The following is a 14,359-nucleotide window of genomic DNA, read 5'->3' as shown; positions in this document are numbered from 1 at the left end:
AGAATCCCATGGACAGAGGACAGTCCATAGGGTCGCAAAGAGTGGGACATAACTGAGCGACTAAGCTTGCAGGCGTGGTCTAGTGCGGCTCAAAGGTACTCAGTATGCTAATACAGCTAGTGCTGTGACTAGGAGCACACCAGACCCGACAGGCCTGCAGTGATACACTGTGTCCAGAAGAGGGTGCACGAGAGGGCTGTTAAGCTGAAAGAGATCAAGGGCTTCTCTAGAAGTCCACCAGTGACAGAAGCCATTCGATACGAAATATCCAAGCGCTGGTAGCTCAGAGTAATTCAAGGGCCTATTATCTCCTCATGATGTACTCTGCATATGGAGACAGTGTCAGACTTTATTTTTGGGGGCTCCAAAATCACTGCAGATGGTGACTGCAGCCATGAAATTAAAAGACGCTTACTCCTTGGAAGAGAAGTTATGACCAACCTAGATAGCATATTCAAAAGCAGAGACATTGCTTTGCTGACTAAGTTCCATCTAGTCAAGGCTATGGTTTTTCCTGTGGTCATGTATGGATGTGAGAGTTGGACTGTGAAGAAAGAATTGATGCTTTTGAACTGTGGTGTTGGAGAAGACTCTTGAGAGTCCCTTGGATTGCAAGGAGATCCAACCAGTCCATTCTGAAGGAGATCAGCCCTGGGATTTCTTTGGAAGGAATAATGCTAAAGCTGAAGCTCCAGTACTTTGGCCACCTCATGCGAAGAGTTGACTCATTGGAAAAGACTCTGATGCTGGGAGGGACTGAGGGCAGGAGAAGAAGGGGACAACAGAGGATGAGATGGCTGGATGGCATCACTGACTCGATGGACGTGAGTCTGAGTGAACTCTGGGAGATGGTGATAAACAGGGAGGCCTGGCATGCTGCGATTCATGGGGTCGCAAAGAGTCGGACACGACTGAGCGACTGAACTGAACTGAACTGAATTATCTCCTCAGGAGGTAAAAAGACTTCAGAAATATTAGTGCCTAATTTGTGTCTGAGGCATCATTCACTACTCCTGTTGCATTGTTTAGTCACTAAGCTGTGTCCAACTCTTTCAGACCCCGTGGACTATAGCCTGCCAGGCTCCTCTGTGCATGGGATTTCCCAGGCAAGAATACTGAAGTGGGTTGCCATTTCTTTCTCCAGATCTCCCCTAGGGATTGAACCTGTGTCTCCTGCATTGCAGGCGGATTCTTTTTACCACTGAGCTACTTGGAGCAACTAAAGGATGGAGGTTAAATAATGTGTTAAAAAGCAGAGTTGAAATTTGATCCCAGGTCCCCCTTCCTCCAAAGCCCACGTGGTACCACTCCTCCAGGAGCCGAAACAAGTGGAGCTGGAGAATCCAGAGATCCTCCTTTATAGCTCATCTCCATTTCCAGTCTCTGGAGACCTCTCTCCCTCTCAGGTTCTCTCATGGTTCTATGCCCCACCTGTGAAATCCATATGACATGAGACTTTACACACATTTGCTTAATAAATTCTTGGTTCTCCCACTGTGTCAGGGGTTGGCAAACTGCAGGCACAATTCCGCTAATGATGGTGGACCTGAGTAGATGCTACAGAGACCTCATGCGTGACAAAGCCAAAAAAAATACTATGGCCCTTTAGTATTTGCACACTTTGGTGCTGGATTATGAGTTCCATTTGGTGGGGATTATATCTGTTTTCATTGACCACTATAACCCTAGAGCCTAACATGGTACTTGGCACAAAATAGGCTTCAGTAAATACTTCTGGAATTCAGTGTAGAGTTAGTAGTGAAATGTGGATGCTACCCTAAAAACAGGAGGAATTTCAAGTATCACTATGGCCAATTAGGAACATTTCAGTGGCTGCAAACAGTACTGGCTTTTTACACTGAAATTCCTCCATTCAAAAATCTATTGACTGAAAATATATTCAATATAAATATGTTTTTTTCTCATAAAATTTAGTGATATTCTTTTCATTTCCAACCACAAAAGGAGAACATTTTAATTTTTCCAGAATAGGCATCACATAATAGAGCTTGTTCATCACTGAATGGTCTAGAACAAAGAAATCATCACATCCCTATTCTCGTCTCAGTGAATATGATCCTTAGGGTTTGCCATGTTGCCAAGAAAGCACACCCACTCCATGTGTGATCAAAGGAAAAGGTACCTTACAGAGTTTGGCAAACATCTACTGTTTATCTACTGTTCGCCTAAACAGTAAATACTTTAGGTGGGCTGAGTCATGGAGTCCCTGTCACAGTGTCTGTCGTTGTAGCACAAATGCAGCCAAATGTAATGTGTGAATGTATGAGCACGGCTGGGATTGAATAAAACTTTATCTCCGCATATAGAAATTTGAATTTCATATAATTTTCTAGTTGGTGGTGATGTTCAGTCATTCAGTCATGTCTGACTCTTTGCAACCCCTCGGACTGCAGCATGCCAGGCTTCCCTGTCCATCACCAACCCTCGGAGCTTGCTCAAACTCATGTCCATCAAGTCAGTGATGCCATCCAACTATCTCATTCTCTGTAATCTCCTTCTCTTCCTGCCTTCTATCTTTTCAAGCATCAGGGTCTTTTCCAATGAGTCAGCTCTTTGCATCAGGTGGCCAAAGTATTGGAGCTTCAGCTTCAACTTCACTCCTTTTGATGAATATTTAAGGTTGATTTCCTTTAGGATTGACAGGTTTGATCTCCTTTCTGTCCAAGGAACTCTCAAGAGTCTTTACCAGCATCACAGTTTGAAAGTACCAGTTCTTAGGTGCTCAGTCTTCTTCTTTTTTAAAAAAAAATTAATTTACTTTAATTGGAGGCTAATTACAATATTGTAATGGTTTTTGCCATACATTGACATGAATCAGCCATAGTCCAACTCTCATATCCATACATGACTACTGGGGAAACCATAGCTTTGACTAGATGGGCCTTTGTTGGCAAAGCAATGTCTCTGCTTTTTAATATGCTGTTTAGGTTGGTCATAACTTTTCTTCCAAGGAGCAAGCATCTTTTAATTTCATGGCTGCAGTCACCATCTGCAGTGATTTTGGAACCCAAGAAAGTAAAGTTTGTCACTGTTTCCACTGTTTCCTCATCTATATGGCATGAAGTGATGGGACCAGATGGTATGATCTTAGTTTTTTGAATGTTGAATTTTAACCCAGGTTTTTCACTCTCCTCTTTCACCTTCATCAAGAGGCTCTTTAGTTCTTCTTTGCTTTTTGCCAAGGCGTGGTGTCATCTACATATCTAAGGTTATTGAATCTGGTACTGGCCAATATTATCCTTTTGATTTTTTCTAACCATTTGTAAATACAAAAACCATTCTTAGCTCTGAGCCCTACAAATATAGGAGGGAAGCAGGTTTGGCCCCTTGGTTGTAGTTTAGTGACCCTTGTAGACAATAAGACTTGCTCAGGAATCTCCACAACATTGTTGATATCTAGGAACACAGGCAGCAACTGAGAATAGGGGAGGAGTTTAAAACTATCAGCCTCCAAGCTTCAGCTTCTCTAAAGTTTTCATCAGACTACAACAAACTTTCCTTACAGTTTGTGGTTTGGTTATAATGACAACCTGAGCAAAAACTGTGATCATCGGAAACCGAGGTAAGTGCTCTCTAAACTCTCTTGAGTTTGTATCATGTGCCCCAGTTTATTTATACTATAAATATATATAATGATGTGTATAATATCAGACAGAAATTTTAAAATATAACAAAATTTTTCCAGTAGTCATGTATGGATGTAAGAGTTGGACCATAAAGAAAGTTGAGTGCTGAAGAATTGATGATTTTGAACTGTGGTGCTGGAGAAGACTCTTGAGAGTCCCTTTGACTGCAAGGAAATCAAACCAGTCCATCCTAAATGAGATCAGTCCTGAATATTCATTGGGTTGAAGCTGAGACTCCAATACTTTGGCCACCTGATCCGAAAAACTGACTCATTGGAAAAAACCCTGATGCTGGGAAAGGTTGGAGGCAGAAGAAGAAGGGGACAAAAGAGGATGAGATCATTGGAAGGCATTGCCAACTTGATAGACATGAGTTTGGGCGAGCTCTGGTGGTGGTGGACAGGGAAGCCTGGCATGCTGCATTCCCTGGGGTCGCAGAGTCAGACATGACTGAACAACTGCACAACAATGATGATTATGTTCTTGTTCTGTCTGGCGGGAATACCATCACATGCCAAAAATGTTAAAATTTTTGCCTGATGGTGTGTATATGTGTGTGTGTGACTTTTATGCCTTTCATACTTGCGATGTTTCAAAATTAATATTAACTGGAACTTGTTCCAGTTGCCTAGCATAAGCACAGCTTAAGAGTCATGTATACTGATTGCCTATCAAATGAACTTAAATTTTAATTAAATGATTGTACCATTTGGATGATATAAAAATGAATGCCACATACTGGATTGACCCATTGTGCATGTGCGTGCAGCTGCATCCGACTCGGTGACCCCGTGGACTGTAGCCTGCCAAGCTGTTCTGTCTAGGGAATTTTCCAGGCAAGATTACTGGAGTGGGTTGTCATTTCCTTCTCCAGGGGATCTTTCCACCCAGGGACTGAACCCATGTCTCTTGCATCTCCTGCACTGGCAGGGAGGGTCTTTACCAGCTAAGCCACCAGGGAAGCCCATTATTTATATTTTATTTGGGTTGATTTTCACACAAAGCAACTATTAATATTACTCTCTTCTGGACACGATATCTTAAATTGAAATGGAAGTAAAAATTAAAATCCATGCTGAAAAATGGAATATACAAACTGACAATGGCCAGACCATACATGACAATAGACCGATGAATTGACCATATACACAGTTAGCTCAGAATAGTCATAATTTGATCAATGACTGCCAACTTCCCTCCTCTATAACCCTTCTTCTAACTCAGGACCAACCAGAGAAGAGCCAAATGTGCTCACTAACCTATCACACAGGCCATCCAGCTTCCAGTCAGCCTGTTGCCAGCAATGCCCACAACCTGCAGCTTCCCTTCTCCCCACCCCCAACACTGAACCTCTCCCCCTCCCCTGCCTGCCTCTGAATCTCTGCCCAAAACAAGTGATGGTGACACGGACTCCCTTGGTCTACCAAGCTTTCTGCCTCAGCTTGTTCTCATCTGGGGCGCCTTCCATTATTTCCATGCTGCAATCCTCCACTTTCAATAGGTTATCAGTTCTCAAAGTACAAGCAAAGGGGAATACGGTCTTAGTTTTTCAGTGGGTTTAGCTTTTCAATATAGTACATTTGCTCCAATGTAAAGATTCCATCAGGTTTCAGACAAAAAGGGAAGATTTTCCCTTGTGAAAACAGCGCAACTGAAGAAACTATTTAGCTCTTAAATGTCTACTTGATCTACAGTTACTAGGGATGGCCTGACCTAATAAAGAAAACTCAGAGTTAAGCAAGATGCACAAAGACTCTTTATGCAATAAGATATCATGAGTATAGGGGCTTCCCTGGTGGCTCAGGGGTAAAGAATCTGCCTGCAGTGCAGGAGACTCGGGTTCAGTCCCTGGGTCATGAAGATCCCCTGGAGGAGGAAATGGCAACCCGCACCAGTATTCTTGCCTGAGAAATCCCACAGAGAGAGCAGCCTGGCGGGCTTCAGTCCATTGGATCACAAAGAGTCTGACATGACTGAAGCCACCGAGCATGCATACATAATAAGTATCATCAAGGTGGAACACGATGACAAACACAGCTTTTTGTTTGATAAGAAGATTCACCCACAAAGTTCCTTAGTGGCTGCTAAAACATTATTTCTTTTATCAAGCAACACCCTCAGAACACTGTTTTTTTGTGTGTTTCTTTTGTTTTTTTACCAAATATCTGCTGCTAAGTCGCTTCAGTCGTGTCCTACTCTTGCGACCCCATAGACGGCAGCCCACCAGGCTCCCTCGTCCCTGGGATTCTCCAGGCAAGAACACTGGAGTGGGTTGCCACGTCCTTCTCCAATGCATGAAAGTGAAAAGTGAAAGGGAAGTCACTCAGTCATGCCCGACTCTTAGCGACCCCATGGACTGCAGCCTACCAGGCTCCTTCGTCCATGGGATTTTCCAGGCAAGAGTACTGGAGTGGGTTGCCATTGCCTTCTCCACCAAATATCTAGATGTTTTTAATTGTGCCACTTTCTTTCATTTTACTTTTATTTCACTTATTTTTTACAACTCACCTTTAGTATGGCTTATCTAATGATGATGCTCTTAAATCTTAATAACCTCTAATAGATCTGTACACTCGTCAGACGATACCATTTTCATTTCACCTCTCCATCTCTCCCCTATGCTCTATTCTCCTTCCTTCTGACAGCGCCCTCTACCTCCACCATCCCACCTTTTCAAGAGATTGCAGCCCTGGGACCCTGGGCTGTGCTGGCCGAGGATTCACCTCTGCTTCTCACTGCAGTCCTGGTATGGACAGTTCTGTTGCCCTGGTGTCTAACACGACTCCAGAGCAGGGACTGAGGATGAAGGTTGATCTTCCTCTGAAAAGACTGGGTTGCTTGCTCTTGAGTCAGTTGTGTTATAATTGATGTGTTAACATCTCAGAAGAGCCAGAAAGCATCATTAGACTTTCAGAGAAGGCAACAGTTCCTGTTTCTAATGCTAAACTCAGCTCAGGAAGAAAGGGCAAAATGATGTTCAATATTTTCTTTTAAGAAGACAAGGAAGCATGTAAAAGAGTTTAAAAAGATTTGGGGGGAGGAATATTTTTAAAAATCATAAAGAAGTTGAGATTCAGTTATTTAGGAGACTCACCAAGATAAAAGGGAGGTTTGCGCAACACTGGTACATTGCATATTCAATCCCACAAATGAGAATCAACATTCAGTGAAGATATGCGATATTACTGGGAATAGATTATTGCAGATAACTAAATTATTGGTTGGCATTCATTTGGGGGCTATTTTTGATGTCACCAGTGACAGTAAAATAGCAGAAAATTCTTGAGATGTTACTTACTGAGAAAGTCTGTCTCCGATTCCTGTTCCATAAGACTACGCATCTCTTCAAGGTCTGATTGAAGCCAAATACTGATTTGCTCGATTTTTTCATCTCTTTCACCCAGCTTGTCTATCAGATTTTTTATTTCTCTCAAGGTCTCATTACCACTTTCTGTCAGTTCCTTAAAAAAATAGCATTTGGGGGTATGTGAATGTAAATAGCGACAAAATAATAAAAATATCTTGTACAAGTGAGTCATGCACAAGACAAAAATACATACACAATATTGGTACTGGTTGTGTAAAGTAAGTGTCTGTACATAGAAAATTCACAAAGTTCTGTACAGGATGTTAGAAAAGTGGATTCGCAAATGAGATTTAATAGAATGCTCACTAAACTCAAAATTTCAACTGGATAGGGTAGTAGTGGTGGTGGCGGCAGCGGCATAAAAACGCCAGCTCATCTTAGGAGCACCACAGAACTGCAGCGGAGACTCAGTGCGGCTTGCAGCTTAAGAGAAGGAACTTTGCAATCAGGGAGATCTGAGCTTTAAATCCCCGCAAATTCATCAGTGGGCTTCCCTGGTGGCTCACATGGTCCTGCAGTGCAGAAGACCTGAGTTCAGTCCACGCGTTGGGAAGATCTCCTGGGGAAGGGAATGGCCACCCACTCTGTATTCTTGCCTGGAGAATTCCATGGACAGAGGAGCCTGGAGGGCTATAGTCTGGTCTTGGGCAAATCATTTCAATTGTCTGAATCTCACTCAGTAGCTTCATCTAAAAAAGGCATCACTAGCACTTCTCTCGGAGAAGGCAATGGCACCCCACTCCAGTACTCTTGCCTGGAAAATCCCATGGACAGAAGAGCCTGGTGGGCTGCAGTCCATGGGGTCGCGAAGAGTCGGACATGACTGAGCGACTTCACTTTGACTTTTCACTTTCATGCATTGGAGAAGGAAATGGCAACCCACTCCAGTGTTCTTGCCTAGAGAATCCCAGGGACGGGGGAGCCTGGTGGGCTGCCGTCTATGGGGTCGCAAGAGTCAGACACGACTGAAGCGACTTAGCAGCAGCAGCAGCAGCAGCAGCACTTCTCTTAGCCTCTGTTTAAGGGTTAAACAAGGATCACAGGTAATCTTTAGTTACTTAGAAAGTAGCAGAACCAGGATCTATATTCTAGTCTACCTGCTTCTAAAGCAGGGAGAGATGGAGATGGTGCATAGCTGATAAAATGTGGAGGAAAGAGAGAGTTCAGAACTGACAAGTTTGTCCTAAAATAATCTGTCTTCCGTTTATGCTGGAAATAAAAATGTCATTCCCACTTTAGCTGAAGTGGTAGAGTGGGAAGATAGCTTCCCAAAGGATTAAGATTTCATAATGACATTTTATATTCTTAAGAATAAGACAACAGGCCCCAAATGGAGTCACTTACACTAAATCCCACGTCACCAAACTGAGAGACTTAATTAGTTTCAGTTCTCTTAGAAATGGAATCTTAACCAGTCCATCAGGAATTACCTGATCAGCACAAAACAGGTAATCTGCCTGGTTGATCACTGCCATCCCTGAAAGGGAAGTGGCCTTACAATATGGAACCTGTGATTTTTTCCTGGAATACTTCCTTGCTCTTGCTCCCTCTGCCTATAAAAGTCTCATTTTGTACAGATCCCCAGAGCTTCTTCCTGTCTGCTAGCTAAAATGCTGCCTGATTTATGAGGTGTTGCACAAAGCCAATAAAATCTTTAAAACTGATTCAGTTGAGATTTGTTTTATAACAACACAAAGAACACATTTTAGGATGTGATGATCACATGAGCTCTGTCTTCCTTCCTTACACACACACTTATTAGGTAGGTAGATATCTTAAAAATATGATACTTATGAAGGCAACATAAAAAAGCTCACCTTAAGTGTAGTCCAAAATTCAGCCCACAAATCCGAATATTGTGCTAAATTAAAGATTTTTAAATGCAAAGGTTACTGAAATAATTTGAACATTTTGTTAAAGTAATGCTATTTGTTTCTCAAAAACCATTTTTATCTATAAGTTTCTACTTCTGAAATGTCAGACTAACACTTGCCCTCCCACTGTATAAAAGGAGAAAATGGGACTAAATATATAAAACAAATAAATTTGCTGCAATATCCAGTTTTCAGATACTGGAGGATGGGCAACCCAGAACGGTGACACCTAAAAGAAGGGAGCCCTCCTCCGATCACTGGGCTCTCCTGGCGGGATGCAAGCTGAGCAAGGCAGGCTTGCACACAGACACAGAAATCTGTTCAAAGATTAACAAATCAAATCCAGCAATATATGAAAACAGTAACAGCTTCTGAATAAGTGGATCTTATCGCAGGAGTGAAAGATTGGTTTGACTTTCCAAAATCAATCAGTGCCATTTTCTGCACTAACCTTGTAAAGGAGAAACACCACCTGAGCGTTTCAGTAGCTGCTTGAGTCGCTGAGGTCATTCACAAAGGCACTGCATGCGGATGTGACGGCCCCCCTCCTAATACCCTGGACACCCACCCCTGTGAGCTCCCCTACCTGTGTCACACACCGCTGCTGGGGGAATCAAATGCAGCACTGGGATGCAACTCGACCGTAACTCCACTGGGAGAGGCCGCCTGCAGGCTTGCACCTACTTTCCACCAAGCCCTTTTCCCTTCCCTGATTTTACTCGGTATCCTTCACCGTAACAGACAATAACCATCAAGTATAAAAATGTCTGAGTCCTGTGAATCCTTCCAGCTAATCACTGGGACTGAGGATGTTCTTGAGGACCTCTGAAACTTTATTAACAGCTGTGAAATCTTACTGAGAAAAATTAAGTAAGTTCTAAATAAATGGAGGTATATACTGTATTCTTGTACTGGAAGTCTTCACTTTGTTAAGATGTATATTCTCCTCAGATTGATTTATAGATTCAACACAAACTCAATTAAGATCCCAGCAGAGGTATGCATCTGTGTAGATTAATTAGCTAATTCTAAAGCTTATATGGAAATCAAAATATCTAAAACAGCCAAAATGATTCTAACAGAGAAGCACAAATGAGAAGAACTTGCATTACATGATTTCCAGTTTGAATATGAAACTATAGCAATCAGGACAGTGTGATGTTGGTATAAATTCAGATACTTAGAATAAAGGGACAGATTCATAAAACTGATTTTTTTAAAAAGCCATTGAGTAATACAATGCTAAAAGGAAAGTCTTTTCAAAGATGGTGCTGGAACAACTGAATATGCATAAGAGAAAACCGTTATATTTCAACCCTTACCTCATACCATATGAAAGAGTTAACTTGAACCAGGTATCTAGACATTAAAGCTAAAAAACTAGTTGGTGATGGATAGGGAAGCCTAACTTGCTGCAGTCCGTGGGGTGGCAAAGAGTTGGACACGCCTGAGCGACTGAACTGAACTGAACTGAAAAACTAATAGAGAAAACATAGGAAAAACTCTGCGAACTAGGCTTAGGCAAAAAAGGACACAAAACATGCTAATGCTAAAAAGACAAACTAGATAAAGCAGACTTTGTTCAAAAGAAAATTTTAAACTTTTTTCTAGGGCACCATTAAGAAAATGAAAAATCAAGCCTTAGACCAAAGAAGGACTAATTTCCAGACTAGATAAATATTTTAACTGAATAAGAAACACAAATAACACAAAGCAATGGGCAAAGATTTGGAAAGACATGTGGCACTGACTTTTAAGGTCAAGTCACAATGCCATGAACTCCTGCTTTGTTTTCTTGGAATGTTAGCTTTTGAAACAGAGCAGGTCAAGCAACTACACATATGCAGAGGCCACATAGAGGTGTTCTGGTTAACAGTCCCCCCTGAGTTCAGCTGAGAGCCAGCATTGACACCAGACACGAGTGAGCAGGTCTTCAGATGACCCCAGTGCCCAGCTGCTGAATTACCCCTCAGCCATCAAGTTGCCCCAGCTGATGTGAAGTAGAACAGGCAGGAGTTGCCTCCACTAAGTTCTAACCAAACTGACAATTTGTAAGCAAAGCAATCTGTAATGCTTGTTATGCTGTAACAAATAATTTGTCAACAATACAACATAAAAAATGATATGTAAGTGGCCAAAATACACTAGAAGATACTTAACAACCTTAGTCGATAGAAAATCTTAATCAAGAGGAAATGCCATTTCATAGCTACTAAATGGTTAAAATGACAACAATTTTAAGTGCTTTGACAATTTTAAGTGCTGGAGAGGATGTGGAGTATCCCATCGCTATTAGGATAATACGTCTGTACAACTACTTTGGCAAACAGGCTATTTCTTATAAATCCAGTGATTCCCCTCCTTTGTATTTACCCAAGAGAAACTAAGATAAATATTCTCAAAAACACAAATAGTAACCCCCAAATGGAAACAATCCAAATGTTCCTCAGCTAGTGAAGGGATAAACAAAATATGGTACATCCCTTTAAAGGACCACTACCATACAGCTCTTTCCCTGGTGGCTCAGACAGTAAAGAATCTGCCTTGCAATGTAGGAGAGCCAGGTTTGATCTCTGAGTCAGGTAGATCCCTTGGTGAAGGGAATGGCAACCCACTCCAATATTCTTGCATGGAGAATTTCATGGATAGAGGAGCCTGGCAGGCTACAGTCCCTGGGGTCTCAAAGAGTCATACAAGACTGAGCGACTAACACACTTTCACTATACAGCTATAAAAAAGCAAACAAGGATATATGCAGCAACATAGATGGATCTTTAAAAAGTCTTCTGAGTAAAAGGAGCCAGGTACAAATCAGTACATGTTCTATCAGCCCGTTATATCCAATCCTTAAGGACAGAAGGCACTGTCCTTCAGTGGTTTCTAGGAACTGGAAGCAGACTGGGAAATCAACCATAAAGAGACATAAGGGATGCTTTTCAATGACAAAAATGTTCTGTATCTTTCTGGTGGTATGTACACGTGTCAAAACTCATTGAACTTAAGATGGGTACATTTTATTATATCAAACCAGTAACATTGATCTCAACAAAACAGAACTTTATTTTTTTATATGTAAAAGGTCACTCATGACACATTACTTACTCTGAAGTTTTGTCAGCTGACAAGGCAGGTCCCTTGAGGAGCACATGAGGTCTTCTTCTCCCCTTTCATATTGCTCTATGTTGTCCTTTAGGTATGCAATATACTGGAAATTAAAGGTGTATGGTTGCTTTAAGCTGTTGAATTATAGTAGGTTAATTATCTGTGTAGTCACTTAGCAAACACTTATTGATCCCTCCTCTGTGTGTCCTGTCATTCTATCTGCAAGGTGACAGTGGTAAGCACAGCCCTTGCTAAGTTAACGTTCTGGTGAGGGAAATAAAGGACCTTGTTTCCTAGTAAGCATTTCAACTTTACCCAAATAAACATGATATTCTGAATTTGCCACACAAATGAACTAAAAGGTATGCTCCCTAATTGCACTGTGTCCACAGGAAAAAAATTTTCCTTTTGGCAAAATGTGTGTTCAGTATATGCAACAAGGCAGCAATGTTGCCTCACTGGAGGTATTCATAGGACCTCAGAGAGATGAATTATCAAGTCAGGAGACCCTATGGAATTGCTCACTCTAGTTGGATGTTTCATTGGGTTGGCTGGCAGTGACAGCAGTGGTTTGGATATCAGAGACATGGCTTTCTGTTCTAACTACCCAGCACTCAGGAACTCTAAAGTCTGGGAACTCTGAAAATGTGGGCTTTGGGATATAAAGTAGGCACTGGCTCAGTTCCGAGAGAGAAATTGTCAAACACTAGAAATTACTGATAAAAATCTTAGAAGTGGTCCCAGTGCCCTAAGAGAAGACATGGACCTGCTCCATAGGACTGTTCATGAGGATGTGCCAGAGGGGCTCTGCTGCAGCCTTACCCTGTGTCAGTCTTTGCACAGCTTGCTGGCAGGTTTTATAGTAAATCTAAGTGAAAGCTGTCATAAGCCAAATCCAACTCATCATTCCTGCTCTCTTTGAACATGGATCATGTTTATAGACTTGTCTAGTTCAGGCGGCTTCCTGTAACTCTCTCTTAGTCCCCTTTTCAGTCTTTTAGTCCCCTTTTGGTCTCCACTTCTACTGTTTCTTCTTTCAAAACTATCTCTCTTCCGAACTCTGTTCACACCTCACTGTTCTCATTAACTATCCTCAAGGAATCTCACTATCTCCCAGGTGTTAAATCTACCTCTATGCTAACGGCACCAGGTCAGATTTTTTCCTGGAGCTCCTCACCTGGTGTGATTAAATGCTCGTGCTCTGGGTGACTACGTATATGTGTCCTGGGTGGATTGTCACACTTAACAACCAAATTGTAATTATACATCTGTATACCTGTCTCCCCAGCCAGACTGTGAACTTTTTAAGGGTTTGGGACAGTGTCTTACCCATCTTTGTATTCACTGTTTCTTCCCTAGAACTTGGGACCCAGTGATGCTTAAAATGTTTGTTGAATGAAGGGATGAGATCAACAAAACAAAGAGTGATGAATGAATAAGATATAAGCATAGGGTCATCCAGGGCCTAGTAGAGGGATCTTGAGTCCAAAACAGAACTTTTAGAATCAATGTTTCACATAGTCATCCATTTGCTCACCCATTACCAAAATAGCAATGAAAATTCCAACTAAATCAATAAGTACTCTACATCATCTTGATAGGAAGACAGTCTTGTGGAATGTTTCATAGGTGGATGAAGGTTGTTTCAAGGCTAGAAGGATGAAGATGTTGGACGTGTGTGGGTTACTACCAGTGGCACCTGGGCTCTGTGGAGCACATCTGCCTTTTCAAAGTAGACTCATATCTCTTATGGCATTTAATTATGCTGAAAAACACATGATATTAGACAGATAATTGTTGCCATTTAGAGTCTTAGTGCCGCAGGACTGCCCAAAATCACACTACAGGGTTACTACTGAGAGACAGACTCAAATAAGTAAATCTTAAGTACTAATAAGCAAACCTTAATCTTTTGAGATTGAGACTTTCATTTTAGGGGTTGGATGAACAAATTCCTTTGCTATGAAAAGAACTACCATCAATCTGAAACAATCTAACTTTTAAAACGGGCACAAGACTGAACAGATACTTCACAAAGAGGGTCTCCAAGTGGCGAACAACATACAAATCATTTCCTGAATCATCAGGAAAATACAAATTAAAACCACAGTGGGTCACCTCTACATACCCTCCAGAATGATCAAATTGAAAACGGCTGAATTTCGCCGAGAATCAGGAATAACTATGCTCTCTTACAGTACAGACAGGAGTGGCAGCTAGTGCCATGTCCTTGGGAGCCTGCCCCTGTGCACTAAGGTGGACCATATGGCCCTCTATGGCTCTAGAATGCCGCTTGAGCTGTTCACCCAAAAGAAATATGCAACTACATTCATCAAAATACACGCAATAGACTTTTCATGGTAGTAGTC

The 14,359-nt window shown here is 41.8% G+C and overlaps 1 protein-coding gene across 1 annotated transcript in view; it reads right to left on the bottom strand.

The window, feature by feature from the left end:
* CCDC175 (coiled-coil domain containing 175) overlaps positions 1–14,359 on the bottom strand; it is a 78,678-nt gene that overhangs the window by 2,065 nt on the left and 62,254 nt on the right. Inside the window, exons 17-19 of the mRNA XM_018053798.1 lie at positions 11,991–12,093; positions 8,832–8,875; positions 6,946–7,108 (exon numbers count right to left, since the gene is read on the bottom strand). Of these exons, the coding sequence (XP_017909287.1) occupies positions 6,946–7,108; positions 8,832–8,875; positions 11,991–12,093 (310 nt within the window). The remainder of the gene's footprint in view (positions 1–6,945; positions 7,109–8,831; positions 8,876–11,990; positions 12,094–14,359) is intronic.

The sequence above is a fragment of the Capra hircus genome, chromosome 10 (genome assembly GCF_001704415.2).
Source record: "Capra hircus breed San Clemente chromosome 10, ASM170441v1, whole genome shotgun sequence".
NCBI classification, from domain to species: Eukaryota; Metazoa; Chordata; class Mammalia; order Artiodactyla; family Bovidae; genus Capra; species Capra hircus.
Note: the sequence above shows the minus strand (reverse complement) of the source record. Positions and strands in the feature narration are given on the sequence as shown.